The sequence below is a fragment of the Contarinia nasturtii genome, unplaced genomic scaffold, assembly GCF_009176525.2.
Source record: "Contarinia nasturtii isolate CC-2019 unplaced genomic scaffold, AAFC_CNas_1.1 Cnas_scaffold_5487, whole genome shotgun sequence".
In the NCBI taxonomy this organism is placed as follows: Eukaryota; Metazoa; Arthropoda; class Insecta; order Diptera; family Cecidomyiidae; genus Contarinia; species Contarinia nasturtii.
The window spans coordinates 1-17,631 of NW_022202758.1; the positions used below are offsets into that span (position 1 = coordinate 1).

General features: G+C 32.6%; 3 protein-coding genes and 1 long non-coding RNA gene across 10 annotated transcripts; 3 read left to right on the forward strand and 1 right to left on the reverse strand.

Annotated features, from left to right (window-relative positions):
• Window positions 1–273: 273 nt before the first annotated feature.
• Window positions 274–15,093, reverse strand: LOC116351438. Of its 7 annotated transcripts, none has more exons than XM_031783535.1 (8): window positions 10,692–11,200; window positions 9,197–9,275; window positions 6,766–7,122; window positions 1,317–1,726; window positions 1,123–1,247; window positions 910–1,008; window positions 655–816; window positions 274–448 (listed from the first exon to the last, which is right to left on the reverse strand). In XM_031783535.1, exons 1-8 carry the CDS (start codon window positions 10,842–10,844, stop codon window positions 295–297), a joined length of 1,539 nt encoding a protein of 512 aa, XP_031639395.1. In that variant the 5' UTR covers window positions 10,845–11,200; the 3' UTR covers window positions 274–294. The 7 variants fall into 7 exon arrangements, with proteins under 7 accessions (XP_031639395.1, XP_031639398.1, XP_031639397.1 ...); XM_031783538.1 differs by lacking the exon at window positions 10,692–11,200 and adding an exon at window positions 14,798–15,093 and having other exon boundaries at window positions 279–448; window positions 1,314–1,726; window positions 6,766–7,095; XM_031783537.1 differs by lacking the exon at window positions 10,692–11,200 and adding an exon at window positions 14,798–15,093 and having other exon boundaries at window positions 279–448; window positions 1,314–1,726.
• Window positions 4,722–5,455, forward strand: LOC116351441. Its single transcript, XM_031783543.1, has 2 exons — window positions 4,722–5,073; window positions 5,152–5,455. Exons 1-2 carry the CDS (start codon window positions 4,833–4,835, stop codon window positions 5,307–5,309), a joined length of 399 nt encoding a protein of 132 aa, XP_031639403.1. The 5' UTR covers window positions 4,722–4,832; the 3' UTR covers window positions 5,310–5,455.
• On the forward strand, window positions 11,232–14,007 carry LOC116351442. The gene is made up of 4 exons (XR_004202143.1): window positions 11,232–11,516; window positions 12,649–13,105; window positions 13,201–13,711; window positions 13,938–14,007. It is a non-coding gene; the product is annotated as an uncharacterized LOC116351442 (long non-coding RNA).
• A 182-nt stretch (window positions 15,094–15,275) lies between the features above and the next one.
• On the forward strand, window positions 15,276–16,948 carry LOC116351440 (snRNA-activating protein complex subunit 3). Its single transcript, XM_031783542.1, has 3 exons — window positions 15,276–15,835; window positions 15,897–15,943; window positions 16,265–16,948. The coding sequence occupies exons 1-3, from the start codon at window positions 15,349–15,351 to the stop codon at window positions 16,892–16,894; spliced, it is 1,164 nt and encodes a 387-aa protein (XP_031639402.1). The 5' UTR covers window positions 15,276–15,348; the 3' UTR covers window positions 16,895–16,948.
• Window positions 16,949–17,631: the final 683 nt, after the last annotated feature.

Below are 17,631 nucleotides of genomic sequence, written 5' to 3' on the forward strand. Positions count from 1 at the left end.
TTCACTTTGACAGATCGAATTTAGTAGATTTTTTGACGCTCTTTAAGTTACTACAGCTTTCACTGTCCAAACAATTGCATGTGTGATAGATATGAAGTTAGATACGAATCCTTACGTTTTAATTTATACTTCCAATAATCTTGTTAAATAATATGGGATGTCATCGTGGTCTTACTATAGCTACTTTTAGTAAGTATTTAAATTTAATCCTACTAGTGCTAACATTTAATCCTTTTGGCTTATTTTTATGAAAAATCCCAAATTATTTATATATTTAATTCCTTCTATAATTACTTACCCCTCCAATTGTGAGAGAGCGTGATTTTTTAGCTTATCATACCGTTGCTCCTGTAAGTTCATTTGCTGTTGACAAAACTCTAGTTTCTCCACCAATTTGGCTTCACTTTCCTTTACTTCAATGGCCATTTGCTTACTCTTTTCGTATTTACTATAAAAGAAAATCATACATAAATTACAGGCTCTCAACAAATATCATTCTATTTTTATTCAACTCGAGTGTAATTAAATAAACAAGACCTCTCAACAATTAAATTACACATTCATTGAAAGAGCTAGAATAAAATCCCGACTTGAAATAAAATTCTATAAAAGTAGAAATTACAAAATGCTGTATTCCCAATCAATTCAACTTACACATGCAAATCCGAAAATGTATTCTCTAATGATGTGAGATGATGAAAATTTGCATCACGTTCTGTTTTCAATTGTAACAATTGTTTTTCGTAGTTCTGTGTAAGTTGTTCCCGTTCTGAAATCATTTCGACCATGGTTTTTTCGTAGTTTTCCACCACCGCACTCAAAAATGAATTATTTAATGGTTAAAATCATATATATGATTACAATCATCATTATTATCAGAGATATTATAATACGATAAGTTTCACAAACCTCATTTTGTTTAGGGCTTTTTCTTTTTCTGTTATGCGTCGGAGCAAAGCTTCCTCTCTAGATTCGGCTTCCTTTAATTTACGTTCGATGTCTGCCACCCTAAAAATAGAAAGAAAAAAATATGTTCAATTTGTTTCATAATTTTCTATTCTAAAAATTTCGTATCAATACTCAATATCGATATCAAATAATAACATAAAACTGGATACATACATTTCTTGTTTAACTTTGTGTTCATCATTCATTTTAAGATTTGGTTCTTCTTTGTCTTGCTCCGTTGATTTCATGTTATCCATTTTAAGTTCATGTATCAAACCAACGTTCATTGTGACATCAGCCTACGTAAAAATATAGTAATAAAGTTAAAAATTATAACACATGCTAATAAATAATAGAATTCTTACTACTTTTAACTGTTCGCCGAAGGAGGCAGTTTCATACGTTTCAGTTGTGCTTGATGCTTCTGAGTTGTCTTCGTCACCGCCAGTGTTGCTTGTGTCAAGTTTTTCAATAGATTCCAGTTTCGCAACTTGTTCGTTATTACTAGTTTCGTTTAAAGTCTCATTGGGTTTTACATCTGGCGATTGTATTTCTGAAACCAATGTCTCATTAACGCTGTCAACTTCACAAATTGTTGATACTGATGGAGCTACTATAAGTGAAACTGGTTCTGTCTTGCAGATTGCGAATGAAGGTGCGATTGATTTGCGCCCTAGGATTGGATCAAATCTCTCGAGTATCGAATCACGGGGATTATTTGGCCCTGAATTACAACCTCGCGATAGCAGGAAATCAAAGTCATTTGAATTGAGAATTACTGAAAAAAAATATTTTTTTTTATATTCTTTAACTTTTGCTAATATTTGACTAATTTTAAGAGAAATCGAAATGGGCAAAATTCAAATTTGATGACAACGAGAATTAGGTAAAATAGAGTACAACTTAGGCTAGAAAATTTCATTGAAAATTAGATACATTAAAATCAACCGTAGTATGATTTTCATTTTTTATTTCCTAGTATCGATTTCTATTCACACAAATGCAACCAAACGCCACTTACAGCTATTTTTTTATTATATATAATTTGCAAACAAATTTGTAATGTTTTTAGTACATTCTAACGTTGAAAAATGTAACGTTTTGGCCCATTCTGGTGGTCATTTTCGTGTCAAATGGAACGGAGATTATATGCATAGTTTCCACGAATTCCAATGGAATGGATCCACTTGTTTCTTTCACTTTCAATCATATTTCATTTGACAACATAATGTGAACACAACCCAATACATTAAGTTTTATATTGAAAATCTAAATCTTACGCTCAAATAAAAAAATAAACAATTTATTCGGAAAGAAATAAATAAAACTCTGCAGAAGAACTCTTTTGCTAGTCATTCATTACATTTATTTTTCTTAATTTGTGGAATTATTATTTTGAATTTTCGAAATGCAACTGACATCTTCCTGACATTTTTCTATCCGCGCGGTGTATATGTGTCAAACCAAATCCAGTAGTTAGTATAAACAACTTTTGCACCAAACGATTTTGTTTACAATAAAACTTAGTTTTGTTTTCAATACGCTTTCTTGAGAATTATATGAGAGTGTTTGAAGCGTAGTTTGGGCGATCAATTGGTTTTATTGTCATTTCAAAAACGATTTTATGTGTTTGGAATGCTGTTCTCTGTGGAATGGATATATTCACAGTTGGTTTTATGACTGTCTTTGTTTTAATTTCGAAATAACAGAGTGTTGATAAAATTAACTGTGAATATTCCAACAACATTTCGATCGGCAAAATATTTGATGTCACATTGGAAATAAATTTCATCATTCGATTTAGAATACAGAGTCACTTTGTTGAGGTAAGATGTGATATTTATAATGCGTTCTTCATTACTGTTTCATTTAATTTGTGATAGAAGTGTTTATATCTTATTGTGTTTGTGATCTACGCTATATTTGGTATATTTTTTTCTTTAATTTTTGTACAATAGATCTGTCACGATGAGAAGAAAGAGAGCCAAGAATGGGCGCAGTACGTCGTTGAAGATGACTCTAAATCAAGTGCTGCGGGAAGAGTATCGTGCACCATTCATCGATCAGGTCACATACTGGTGCCTTTCGGCCACAATGATTACGACTCTGGCGTCATTACTGTTTTTGTTCAAAGCAAACAAAGCCTTTGACGATGAAAATGTTCGATTTTTTAAAGGCGAATCCGATGAATACACGAATGATGAATTCAATAAATACGTGAATGGTGTAATTGGTGAATGTTTCACCTCGGTATTACAAGAAAATTACCACAAATTACCGCTTGCATTTCGACGAACTGTGGAGCAAGCATGTCCTGATTTTCTTCGTCCAGAAAATTGGCCAGCTCGCGAGGGCATGGGGAATGCATTCAATCATCTCATCACTCAGTACATAACAAACGTGAAAAATAACATCAGAGTATGGGCATTCAGTCGCATCAAGAAATTTTTCACGCTAAAGCGCTACGAACTGAATTTGAATCGACAAGGAAATCTCATCACTGAATTGGATGTAAAACGTGCGACGAAGATCGTAATGTTCCAGAGTAGAGTCGAGAGAAACGCGAACATCGATCTTCTATTAAACGAAGCAGCAGGCATTGGATTGCCAATCAATGTACACTTTCAGAATCTCATTCGTGATCGCTGGTTCCAAACCATTCCAATATTTATAAACATTCAGCGACAAATTTTCGATTTTCACGCGAAATATGAAATGTTGAAACAACGCTGGTTCCAATATCGACGCGATCCGAACAACAATGTCATGCCGACCACTCCACTCCCGCCAAAAATAAAGAATTTTTTAGTAGTTCCAGTCCACGATTTCGATATGAAACATATCCGCATCGATATCCATCTTTTTTATTTGATTGCGCGCAAATTTGGAGCATTGAAATTGGCAAAAGGAAAACGCGGTCAGCCAATAAACATTGAAAAAGCTGAATACGATAGCAATCCAGCTTTCTATTGGAATTTAATATTTGACATGCCAAAAATTTCGAAACTTGGAAATGGTAAGGAATTCGATTTTGCTGTGGCAACCGATAGTGTGGCAGTTTCGTTATGTTTCGTGAAGCCTGAACGCAATACACCAGAACTTGATAACAACACCATCAAAGAGAAGTACAATAATTTTGAGTTTGATTATGTGCTTGGAATCGATCCAGGAGTTCGTACATGGAACGCCACCGTTCGCAAACACGTTCGATCCGGCAACGAGGTAAGAAACAATAAATTCATTCTTTATTTATCATTTGTGTACTTCTATGATTTTTTGTTCGTAAATCTCAGGAAAACATCACAATTGATGGTCCAAAATACCATTTCAAAGCGAAATATGGCAAACGCAAGCGTAAATCCGATCAATGGACTGAATTGTTGCAAAAACAACGGGAGCTCGACTATAAACGCTATGCATTTTTTCCATCGCCGATAGGACGTTCACATTGGATGTGTTACATCGCTTATTATGTGAAAATGATGAAACCAGCTATGGCGGTGTACACAACAAGAAAGTTTATTCGACTCCGTCTCGATAAATACATCGGAGAGAATCGGGCCAGTGACAAAATCGCGGCATCACTGACGAAAAAAAAGTCGGCGCTCGTTTTTATTGGTGCAGCTCAAATAGCTCCAAACTCACCAATTGGTATTAAAAAGCGATTGCGATGCCCGGGATTACGACGACTATTGAACAGTTTCAAGAAGTTGGGAAATTGTATTGTACGATTGGTCGACGAATACAATACATCGCAAACTTGTGCAAAATGTTTTCGGCCATTCGATCGACGAACCAAAAGCGATCGATACAAAGTTTGTCAGCATTGTATTCCAAGTGAAGATGAGTCATCGCAATGGAATTTACCGAACGTGATTATCACCATGAAAAGCAACCGAGTGTACCAACAATTGCGTAAATATGCAGTTGATTTTGTTAATCGATTGAATGCAGCCAACCCAGATCATATTCCAATGGATTCAGATGGTTTAGTGTCAAAACTTCAAGTATGTTTCAAAAACTGGCAACTAAACACTGGCATTTGGAAAGATGATCGAGCTCCATTTCAATTGAAAACTGTTTGGCACCGGGATATCGTTGCAGCCAAGAACATCATGTACAAAGGTGAAAAAATATCACTGAAATTAAAAATGTTTAAGAATGTTTTGGCTAACAATTTGTTGTTTACGATTTTGTTTTTAGGTCTTTGTACGGTGTTGGGATTGGACATTCATCCGCAACTATTGAGACCACAGAATCAAAATGCTGCCGTACAAAATCAAGCAGCTGACGATGAGGATTCCAGTGACGATGAGGACTACGTTTATGTTCTCGATGTTTCCGATGACGACCAGTTTTAATTACATGTAGCATTAAGATTTCTTTTTAAATAATATTATTGTAACGTTTTGTTACTATGCTGGGCTTGAGTTTTGTGGCCTTGACCGAAGTACGGGCAGTTCGGTATATAAAATAACCCGTAGGTGAGTATCATTTATTGAACTGAACCGATAGTATATTGATGTTGATTCATACTATACTTAGTAACTGAGTTTATTTTTTCTCTTTTTTCTTTCCATTGCGACGTTGAAAATGACTGAAACTACACTCAAATCCGACCCCAATATTGACCGTCAACATATGCCCGATAATGGATGAATTTGCCACAACAAATTTTTTTGGGTAGAGTGGAAATATAACAAAATGTGAAAGTTTTATTAAATACAACCATCACTGCGTTTGGAAAATGTGATTAATTTTTGTGGAATATCCTCGGCAATGCAGCCGATTCGATGCACTTATCAAGTATACTTTTTCCGTGTGAATATTTGTCGAAGATTCGTCGTAATTAAGAAATAAAGTTAAAACGTGAAATTATCAATATGTATCGGAATAAAAATTTGATTCTATTCACACTATGTGTAGCACTTAGGCTAGAGCAACATAAGACAATACACAAAAACCACGACAACAGCAATAAGGACACATTTGTTGTTACTTAAAGACTTTTGGATTTACCACACTTCATATGTCACAATGATTGCACACGAATCTGTTTCACTTACAAGTGTTATTGCATTATTTTACAATTATTTTGTTCACAACTGTTTATTGAAATTGAAATATCATTTATAAAAATGTGAATATTTTGTAATATGTTGAACAGTTAGTTTTATGTTGTTAATAAATTTAATAGTAACATTTTCTATAAATTACACATCATCAATGTGTCATACACTATGAACGACTGTCGAATGTCAACGTATGAACATATACCAACTTCACATGTATTGTATTGTATTCTCCAACAGCTATACCCACAAGAGCGAGACAACTATAGTGGCAGCATACAGCGTTTACTCCAATAAAACAACATTTCGATGTTTGTGTGTTGGATTTTTGTGCATTTACATGAATAGTCATGTGAATATTCTCAATAATAATAATAATTGAGTTTTTTTTAAGTAACAGTAGTTTTGATTATTAAATTTGTTTTAACTTATATAAACAATTTGAAACAAAATCATTTTGCTACTGGAGACTAAAAACCTATTTTTTAAATAGATTGTTGTTAGAATGTAAGAGCATTTAGTAACTTATATATGTGCTATCGAATAATATATTTGAATGTATTGATTATTCTAAATATAGCAATAAACAAGCTATTAAACTGGTTGACGTTTAAAAATGATACTATTCAATTTTGGAAAGACATTAAACTTATTGTATATGGTATTATTTAATGAAAAAATTAAAGCAAAAGATTAAATGAATCACATCAGCAAATAAAAAAGAAAATGGAAAAATTTAACTTACAACCAGCTGTTTGAAATTCATCGTCTGACACTTCAAATGAACTTTGTACTTGACTTTTTATATCAAACGGATTCGTAGTCTTTGTTGGCATTGATGGCAATTTAAATGGATTTTCTTTTTCCTCGGGTGCAACATCTATTGAACTCACTTCATTTTGTTGTGTACCAACTGATATAATAAAACTTCCATTTGATTCAGTTTTCGGCTCTTTGTCGGTTAGATCCTCTGATGTTGAATTACCATGGTCCGTAAATCCTGCAAGACCACTGATCAAATCACTGAACGTTGCATTTGGATTTTCGATTTTGTAGCTTGTATCAATTGTTGTATCTAGCCCAGACAAAAGAGTGTTATCGGCTAAAGTTGAAGAAAAAAGTATCACTGTGTAGTTGCAACTTTAAAAAGTGTCAGAGACGAGACTAGTCATTTCTTCCTTCACCAATATCTATTAATAAATGATGATTACTCTTCATTTAGGATCGATAAAATTGCGAAATGATGTGTTTTTATTGGCACAAAATGTACATTTCCAAGGGACCTATCATGGAATCGAGATAGCTCTTGCGCTACCTACTGGTAACACAAAAATCTGAAATTACACCGGTATGTTGTTTTTGACGTCTAATAAACGCAAAAAAAACTATTTGCTCAACAATTTCCGAGAAATGACAAAAAACCCACCTTAATCAGCCATCGAACACTATACCACCACTATGCCTAGTGATGACATAAATCATTTCAAATTTGAACTTTAACCACAAACTCCAAATTTGTTTACATAAATACATGAAACCTGGCATAAAACTGATTGTAATGATTGGAATTTGTTGATTTAATTTCTCTGATATATTCAAATAAAACGCAAAAAAAGTAAAACGGTAATGAATGAATTTTTGAGAGGAAAATCATAATTTTTTTCAAATGAGTCAACCAAATGCTGACACAATTCTAGGGGGCAGGCACCAATGAATCCAATGTGAATTGTGTGATTTTGTGTAATTCTTTAGATATTGTGATTTTAGTTATTTCTCTATTCCTACCCCAATATAAGATTCATATGATTGTCCGAGAATGAATGTGAGTCTTCTCCTGAGAGTTTATTGAAATGTAACACCGCCATACAAAAATTGCTGACAGTCAGCATTTTTTGTATGGCGGTGTTACATTTCAATAAACTCTCAGGAGAAGACTCACATTCATTCTCGGACATTCATATATAAATGACAAACGTTGGTAATAAAGTCTCATCTTTTAAATAATTTTTTAGCAATCTACCGGTGGGCAATTATCGAATCTTCATTGAAAATTTAAATTGAAAGTATACCATACGAGCTTTCACCACAGAAATCACAGAATTCAAAAAGGAAGTTAAATCCATTATGCGATCGTATCGCATACCTAATGTCAGATTCGATTTTCTCGTGCTAAAAAAAACTTTCCAGTTTTAAAAAAAATCGATTAAGAGACACGATATTCCCAGAAAACTCAGAAAAAAAAATGAAAACACCAAAAAAATGTTTGTATGAAGTCATGCCAAACAATCAAAATGAATTCTTTGGCCCTGAATTTGGTGAGAATGACTAGTTCCGTCTCTGTCGCATTTTTCAACTAACCAGTAAACATATCGAAGTGTTAAAAAAAGTTTTAAATTTCCTTAGTACAGATCGATATAAAGTGGCGAAAAAATAAGTATGTGAAAATAGGGGGTGCCCATACCATGATGGGGGGTCGGGGGAGCACCCCACCATGTTAAAATTTGGTCGGATCAAAAAATAATGTACTACAAAGTTGTTCAGAATGACGAGAGAAATTTTTTATGACCCCTGCACTCAAATGTATGGCCAACTATAGCTAATTTTATCCGCACATTTCATTTAAGCCATTGCCCATCTCCTCCCATCACCCCCAAGGGGGGTCCCCATACAAAATTCACGAAAATTTTGAAAAATACCCCGAATTCGGGTCCATATCTAATCTAACCCCAAAATTAATAACATATTCGGATTCCTTGTCAATCTCTCTTGACCTACAATTTACTCCTTCTAACTTGAACCTTTAATTCGGGTCGAAAACTAAAAATACCCCATTTCATTGTGATTTCACAATGGAATATTCACCCCTTATGACTCGAATGGGCATTTAGGTTTCTTCTAATGAAAGTTACGCATATCAATGTAGTTTCCATTGGCATATAGTTTTGGTCGCCCTGAATGACCCAATTCGGAGGGCAAGGGTTCATTTTTATATTATTTTGACCCCCGACCCCCATCATGGTATGGGCACCCCCTATTTTCACATACTTATTTTTTTGCCATTTTATATCGATCTGTACTAAGGAAATTTAAAACTTTTTTTAACACTTCGATATGTTTACTGGTAAGACAATATATTTAAAAAATTGTTATTTTAAAAACATAAAATGTATTTGTACCATCAATCCCACTAATATCCGAATCGAGAGCCAATGGACTCTTGCCGGAAACGTGAGTGGCTCCGCTAGATGATTTGCTCTGAAAACGATATAAAGAGATTTTCTTTAGAAACTGCATGAATCGCCTGAGAGAAACAGTATCACTGTGGAAAATATATTTTTTGAATTTTCTTTGATCCTCTACGTTATGTGCATCTAAAATAATGCACAAATACAACGACAAACATTAACATCGACATTTTATATATGCAATAAATAAAAGTCATTTCTTCAAAACAACCATAATCAGTCAGAAATGTGAGAAAAGTACTATGCATTTACTATACTCACAAAGACACTGCCGCCAAAAAGTTTGAGTACGATTAAAAAATTCATTTTTTCCCAATACGTTTGAAACATCAAGGTCGGTTGACATTTGGCTAACAAACTCAAATTACCATAGCTTGACCAATTATCAACTGATCTTGATGCTTTAAATCATTTATAACATCTACTTCTTAAAAGCTTAAAAACTGCATTATTAGATTTTAAGACCTATGGGCCAGTAAAAACTTGAATTTTGTCAGGTTTTTTAGAACGACTAAACATTGATCATAGGCCGAGAAACTTCCGTGATTCTATTTTCTGACCTTTCAATTTTTTAAAACTTTAATTTCCAAATTATATTTGAAGTAAATATTGCAAAAATATTGGAAAAAATGAATTTTTCAATCGTATCCAAACGGCAGTGTATATCTAGTAAAACCAATGCAACACATTCATTCGAAGTCGTTAGGTTCATGAAGACTTTGGCTTCGAAAAAGGTAGAATAAGGAAATTTCAACGAAAAAGTGTTTTGGTTGTAAATAAATATTCAATGTCATTGAGGATCACAGCGTCGCTTTGCACCGAGAACTAATTAATAAACATACACCATCGCAAATAAAAATTAAGTGACACAGATAATTTTGATGTTTTGACAACATTTTTATAGTATCAGCCGATCAACCAACGATGTATGCCAAATTATCTTTCGATAAGCGCGAACACAAAAAGATCATTCGAGTGTGTTCGTTTTCTATTCATAGAGTGGTCAGTATTCTTAACTTCCGAAATTCTTAATTGTCCAATTATCTTAAGTTAATTTGACTCATAATGTAACATTTAATATCTTAAGTTTTGACTTAAGAAATATTCTCTGTTTGCAATTATAAACATTGTGCAATCAATATTGTTCAGAATTATCTTCTAATATTTGTGCAAAAAAACATCGTATTGATGCTAGTATAAATATATATGTACTTAAAAAGCACAAAAAAATTGTTTTGTATTATTTTGACTTCTAAAATTTTATTTTCTAGAAGCTCTACATTTTTAAGTTTTCAGTATTCTTAAGAAGCCGAGGAACAAACTACGTAAGAATATCGAGTGAGCACTGTAATTAAATATCATTGTGTCCGATTGAATCATTTTTTGTGATAATTTTTTAATGTGAAAAACAAACATTTAAATTTACCGTATCCATGTCGATATCAAATGACGGTTGTGAATTACTAAGAAACCCGTTATCGTTTGAATATGACAATGAACCTATTGATAAAGTATCACAGTTATCATTTCGTTCACTTTTCACCGAGCGGCTAATAATTTTCGATAGAATGAAATCCATTTTCACTATAGGAACAATTGTTCGCAGTTGCTCCACTGATTTAGTGTACAAATAGCAATAATATAACTGGAAACTCGATTACAATTACATTTCGGTTCGGTTTAATGCTTTGAAGAGTTTCAACAAGTAAAAACTAGAAAACTATGAGGCAAATGATGCTGATCTAATTTCAATTGGCACTAATTTTATTGTTGTTTCATGTGAATTCTATTTTTAATTTTTTGCTCAGCTCAGATTCAAGAGCAATATCTTTTAGTTGTTTAAATTGTAATCAAATGAAATCGTCGATGCCTTCTACGCTTTACTAGTCGTTGTTATTTGCACGATCTATTTACACATCGGAGCTTGATGCTCAACACTCTGTATCAGACTAGTCTGAATCAGAATGCCGTCGTCGTAGTGACTGTTTTCGTTCGCTCAAAACCATGACGATACCACACGAACGCACTGCGATCATCATTAGATCACATAGCGTTTGAGTGAAAATATTTGTCCAAAATAAATTTCATTCAGCAGTTTTGTATTGCTATTGAAAGTTAAAACATTGTAACTGTCTGTATATACGCTATAGCGGGTGATAAATGTAGTGATACTTTATTTAAAAATTTTACACGTTTTTATGTTTGCCAGATGTATTCTATGTATATATTTTTAAATTTATTTATGTGTAAGGTAAAAATTAACACGTTTTTAGTTTTTTTTTCAGTTTGAAAATTTCCTGATAAAAGTAGTTAGTATATTTTCTAGTTTTTATTGATACATACTAAAAAAAATTTAAAATATCAAATCTAGAGCTAAAAATTAAACAAAATGCTGATTTTCGATTAAACTTGTTAACAGAATATTTGCTGTTTCTTGATGTATTGTGGGTTAAAATGAAAATTTTAATAAATTATTTAATTTAAAAGTAGATATACTATAATCTTTGGAAATATATAATCTGTGGTGAAATTTTTCATTATGTAAATTAGCCCCCCACTATTATTTTTTGCATAATTTTTTTTAGAAATTAGAAAACATTCAAATGTCACCAAAAATTTACCAAATGGATTTGTAGCGCAGTGGCGAATTAAGACTTTGATGGGCCCTGTAACGATAAATTTTTGTGGGCCCTATTCCATTTTTTTGTGAGGAAGAGATTGCTGCCTCTTGTAAGAAAATTGTCGCAAAATTGTCAAAAGATCTCAATGAAACTCAACTCAATGTCAATTCGTAAAAACTTATTTCACTTTCAACAATTTAAATCATGAATTGATGTAAAAATAATGTACAATGACAATCTTTGCACCACTTTTCCAAATATTGATTCTACTACGCATGTATTAGTGTATGTTTGTCACCAATGTTCTAGATGAGCCGTTCGCTTCCAAAATGAAGTTGATAAAAAATTATTTGCGAAATATGTGATGATCGTTTAAGCAGTTTATCGCTTCTTTCTATTGAAAGTGAAGTTCTGAACGAATTTAAATTCCATGAAATTATAGATGAGTTCGTAACAGAAAAGTTGTGATTTGAGTAATGAGTTTTCCTTGAAATAAATAACTCGTTTATCAACCAATCTCGATTTTTTTTAAAAATAATTATAGTACGAGTATAATGTTTCATTATTAAATAAAATTTTCTTGAAATGTGCGAGCGAAGCGTGCAAAATTTGTTTTTAAATTTTTTTTTTTTGGAATTTGGTGGCCCCAAAATCCGTGGGCGCTGGAACAATTTTGCCATATTTTTGTATGATAATTCGCCACTGTTGTTTTCGCCTAATTGACCCAATTGAACAAAATAAAGGTCCGCTTGGTGTTTTTAGGCACGAATATTATAAAACCGACCTGGAATGTTGAACATTAAAAAAATCCACTCTATTGGACAATTTATGGAAAAGACACAACCGTAATCAAGGGCATCGATGACGTAGCCAAGCGCGAGAATCGGAAATTGCTAGAGGAATGATCACTGCCAATAGCTGGTGGAACATTGATCATAATCATCAGTAAATTCATAAAGAAGAATTGGTTTAAAAGCATTGCTTTTTGGATTTCGTTGCAACTGGAATTGGATGAATTCAACACAAATATCAAAAAAAAAATTTGAACACAAACATTGCCGGCAACGCAAACGCCAACAACAATCAATGCAATAGTGAGTTCGCCGAAATCATGTCAGTACGAAAAGGAATGTAAGCATTAGACTGGCTCCCAAAACACAAAAGTTGAAATTTTTTCGCTCCCACCCCGGAATACTTTTCTATATGGTGTGCAAATAAGGTGAGTAAAGTTTCATGCCGATAGCTCATCGCTAGATGGTACCTCAAGAGCTCGGTAGGTCATTATGTGAATTTATTGAAAAATGACATTTTCAGATAGTATAAAAAACCATATCGACTAAAAATTGATGGTAATCGTCATTTTCTATCAAACACTTGCCACTGGTGCAAAAGAGACGGAAGGAAATTGAGCGTCGAATTCGCAATGTCAATCAGGATGTAGAGAGAATACTTCGGAATGGGCGTTTAATGTCAAAAGTTAAAGTTACCTACAAAAATTGGCCATTAAATATTCAGGGTGATGTTGCTGATCCACAGACAGTTGTTTGGCACCGAGATATTTATGCTGCAAAATGCAATTGAAAATAGAGTCTATTCATTTTTTAATGTTTCTGCTTCAAATTACACAGGACTTTGTCGGATGTTTGGCGTACTGGTGCCTGATTCGTTGACTGACAAGCAGCAGCATTGAATCCATAAATTATTGGATAAGAGCGTAGCTAGGCTTGACACCATTTGGGTCACACAAATTTTGTGGCCTTGTTGTGCGTTCATAAGAACAATACAATGGTTGTACGGAGGGAAGGAGCCCGGGCTACGGCCGTAGGTGAGTAAAGTTTTTAATAAAAAAAAATATTCCATATACAATTCAATTGATACTAATGATTGTCGTTCCTCTTTTCCATGTATTCACACCTGAATGTTATGCTATGGCAACTGTGAAAATGACTGAAATCCGGGTCCAAATTTCACCGTGAATTTTTGCCTGGTGAATTTGCATTACAAATTGTTCCTTGTTTCTCATTTTATTTCATGTTCATGTAATTTTCAAGATGAATTTATTGTAACCCATAAATTTAAAATACAAATGGTAACTTCAAGTGAAATCATATTCCAATGTGCAAATTTGATGTTCATTCTGACTTTTTCCTTTAATAATAAACTATTCAATTTAATGTATTTATTTTCCATTTCAAAATAACTTGAATATTATTCAAATATAGTAATTTCATCATTGCCATATTTTCACATCTGTCTGGCACACATGTTCATTTCGATCGAGTTTGTAAAATATTCAGAAACAATGAAAAAAATTGTCATTTTTATGACGATTTGATATTGGTATATTTAAAAAATTCTTTGATGATTAATATTCACTTACGTTCAAGAAAAAATCGGAGTAATCAAACAAATTACACAAAATTTTTGACAAATTAATATTTATCCTTCACGTTCACACTTTAAAATTGAACATAATTCTCATGGAGTCATGTCACAGTTTTTTCCATTACTACTGTCAAATGAAAAGTTTGTTTTTACAAAATAAAAGGAAATAGAAACTTTTGTTATGTATATATCAATGTTCATCTATGTGTGTGAATAAGAATTTGTCATTGGTAATGGTTGTACACTGTGCAATCTTAAACTCAATTTCGATCACATGAAAGCATGGATTACATATGTAAACGACAGAAAAATTATGGTAAAAAAATAGTTTCGGTCATGCGCCTCATCGTTTTGTTTTGATGCACTTGTCAAAAGTTTTGAACACATGAAAAGATTTGTTTGTAAGCATAATTAAAATGTTATGGAAAAATTTCGTTTCATTCAATTGCGGATTGAAAATCTTAACACAACATAATGAAATTCATTCAAAACAATTAAAAAGTGTTCATGAATATCTAAAACTTACAACAAACTCATTAGCATTAATTTCCTTCAATACCGATCGAATCGGCGTCTTTTGTGGGGTTGAAAACTGATCCATACTTTGCACAATTCAGCCTCTTCAATTCACTGCTTAAAATTTTCTTACAATAGTTATGATATTCCAAATTTTCTTCTAAATTAAATTCTTCTGTCTTAGAATAAACTCAATATTTCCACGTTGAAAACAATAACTTTCATTGAATGCCAATAGAAAAATTACATTTAAATAATTGAATAGATAAAACAATCAATGTACATAATATGAAAACTGTTTGATACGACAACGACGACAATATGAAAGAATGAGAATAGTACATTGACAGAAAAGTCCGTTGTGAATGTTTAATTTAAAACAAGACATTTTAAAAGTGCGTTCAATGATAACTAAGTATGATCTGAAGTTGAAACACCCAATTTGACAGTTGACAATTAATTGAAACAGAAAACACAAACAGGTAATAATAATATAAATAAAATAATCCTTTTTACGTTGAAATTTCGAAAAAAAAAATACTATAACTTTGTGGCTATAACATGGAAAATGTTTATCGAATACAAAGCGGTAATTTGATCAATATTGGTGAGAAATTTTCCAACTTCAAGAGAGAATTATGCCCTTATAGCGTGGACAAATTACCACAAACATACGAAGAAATAAAAATACTTTGGGATCTTCCGGATGGCATTGAAGAAGAGATATTAGAGGATTCCATATCGTTAAGTCATTTGGAACTACCAGATGATACACCAATTGTTGATGTCCATCTTCATGAACTTCATTCGAAGCCGGGGCAAAAAGTCGTTGAAATATCAAAAAAAGCGATGAGATTGAGGTGTGTGCGCCATCGGAATGAAGATAATTTGAATAAAGTGAATGTAAACGTACCACGAAAATACAATCGGTATCGATATATTAAACATAACATAGATGATTCAAATGTGTTGTGTGATTTGGTGCCATTAGAAGAGATCTTAATTACTGTCCGTCTGTATGAGCCATTTTTATATAAACGTGGAGAAGGTACACAAAAAAAATCATAATTTGGTATCACTCTCTCAATATTTTTCTTTTCCGTTTGAAGGTACTAAACGAAAACCGCGGTTAAGTCAAGAGTTTTTGGTATTGGGGGTAAGCACTTAAAATTTACTTTTCCATGAAGAATTCTTGTCCATTTTATTTCTTTTGATTATTTTTCGCTCAAAAAGTTTGGGTTATTGAGTTATTTTATGATAAATACAATACAATATATTATATTAATATGTATAAATATGCGGAAGAAAAAATATTTCTCCCCTAGAGACAACATTTGAGATATTTAACATCATAACAAAGTTCATAGTCTAAAATATGGTGCATAAGTCTTAGATTTATGCACCATATGTTATTGATCTGTTGAATATGTTTGTAATTCTCTAAATTTTGAATATTTGAATTTATGTACTTTTCCAGAAAAACTATTTGACTGAGCTCCGAGATAAAATATATTGTCACTGCAAGTTTGGTCCATTCAAGGATATTAGCGATGATTTTGAAAGTATCAAAAAGGCAGAAATAGAACAACCTCCACAACCAATGCGAAAAGAAGATGACTTCGGATTTTTCTTCATCACCGATACATTTTACAATGACAATCGTTCGAAAAATACGGATCAAATGCCAGAAATTCATGAATGGATGAAACGACAGTCAGATTTTGGACCAATTCAAGTAAAAGACATGCAGAATACAAAGTTTGAAGATCTAAATATTCGCGTTGGCTTTCCACAATTATATCGTCATTATGTAAACTGTGAACACATTATAAGTTTCACTGATATTCGATTGTTGGCACCAGATGACCCGCTAAATTCGAACAAGTATCCGCTATTGCGATGCGTTTCCAGCTCGAAAAATACATTGTGCATGATTTGCGGTATTATTGAGGCAACGTTTGTTGTCAAAAATAACAATATTCATATTTTGGATCCAACGTTTATGTGCCAAAATTGTTTAATTTCTTTTCATTATATTGATGGGAAAAAAGCTGGAAATTTTCAAGCATTTCGATACTTCTCTGGCATTACTATGGTTGAAGATTGATGGATGATTATTACATTTTTATTTATGCATAAATAAATAGTATCACACTTTAAATCAAATTGTTTTTTTTTTTTCTTTTGTAATCCCATCGTAAAAAATATAGTGGTGTCCGTTGTCCTACGCTTTCAAAATTTTTAATTGTGTATATTTTAGGGTGTAGCATTTTTCAAACATTTTAACGGCGAGGGTAATAACCTTGGCTATGGGATCCCCTGATCACGAATCAGGCGTTTTTTGCGAAAAAAATATAAACTGAGATGTCACGAGACATCAAAGAAAAAATTAAAAAAAAATGACAAAAATTATAATATTTTCGCCACTTTCTTGAATAAAAAGGCCAAAACTCTTCCGCATCTTAACTTTACATGTATTTATTGGAAGTAATTGGGTGTATCGATTAATTTTAAAGGATTGATAAGAGATGGCGTAACTTGAAATTGTGTGTAGCTTGACAGGTGAATCCAATTGAATTTTATACATATGACATTTGTCAATCTAATTCAGAGCAGAAAGATTTATTTTCGACACAGTGTCATTATTTTCTGATCGATTCAAAATGAGTGATGAAAATGTGTTTTTCTGTCTGGCCCTCCTTTGGTTCAATTTTTTCACTTTAAATAAAGTGAAAATACATCTAAAGGTTATAAAATGTTGCAGGAGACGAGACCTCTCAATCGCCACAGAGAATGTTGAATTTGGTGAAAAAGAAGTGGTGAATTTGTTGAAAAACTGTGAAC

What these genes read in the sequence shown, in the direction of transcription:
- LOC116351441 (XM_031783543.1), top strand. Translation starts at nt 4,833, where the DNA reads ATGAAAAGCAACCGAGTGTACCAACAATTGCGTAAATATGCAGTTGAT. An exon ending in CAAGAACATCATGTACAAAG is followed by an intron (nt 5,074 to 5,151) that starts GTGAAAAAATAT and finishes TTTTGTTTTTAG; the next exon opens with GTCTTTGTACGGTGTTGGGA.
- LOC116351438 (XM_031783534.1), bottom strand. Translation starts at nt 10,844, where the DNA reads ATGGATTTCATTCTATCGAAAATTATTAGCCGCTCGGTGAAAAGTGAA. An exon ending in TGAATTTCAAACAGCTGGTT is followed by an intron (nt 1,727 to 6,765) that starts GTAAGTTAAATT and finishes ATTTTTTTTCAG; the next exon opens with TAATTCTCAATTCAAATGAC. An exon ending in ACATTTTCGGATTTGCATGT is followed by an intron (nt 449 to 654) that starts GTAAGTTGAATT and finishes TTTCTTTTATAG; the next exon opens with TAAATACGAAAAGAGTAAGC.
- LOC116351440 (XM_031783542.1), top strand. Translation starts at nt 15,349, where the DNA reads ATGGAAAATGTTTATCGAATACAAAGCGGTAATTTGATCAATATTGGT. An exon ending in TTTATATAAACGTGGAGAAG is followed by an intron (nt 15,836 to 15,896) that starts GTACACAAAAAA and finishes TTCCGTTTGAAG; the next exon opens with GTACTAAACGAAAACCGCGG. An exon ending in AAGAGTTTTTGGTATTGGGG is followed by an intron (nt 15,944 to 16,264) that starts GTAAGCACTTAA and finishes GTACTTTTCCAG; the next exon opens with AAAAACTATTTGACTGAGCT.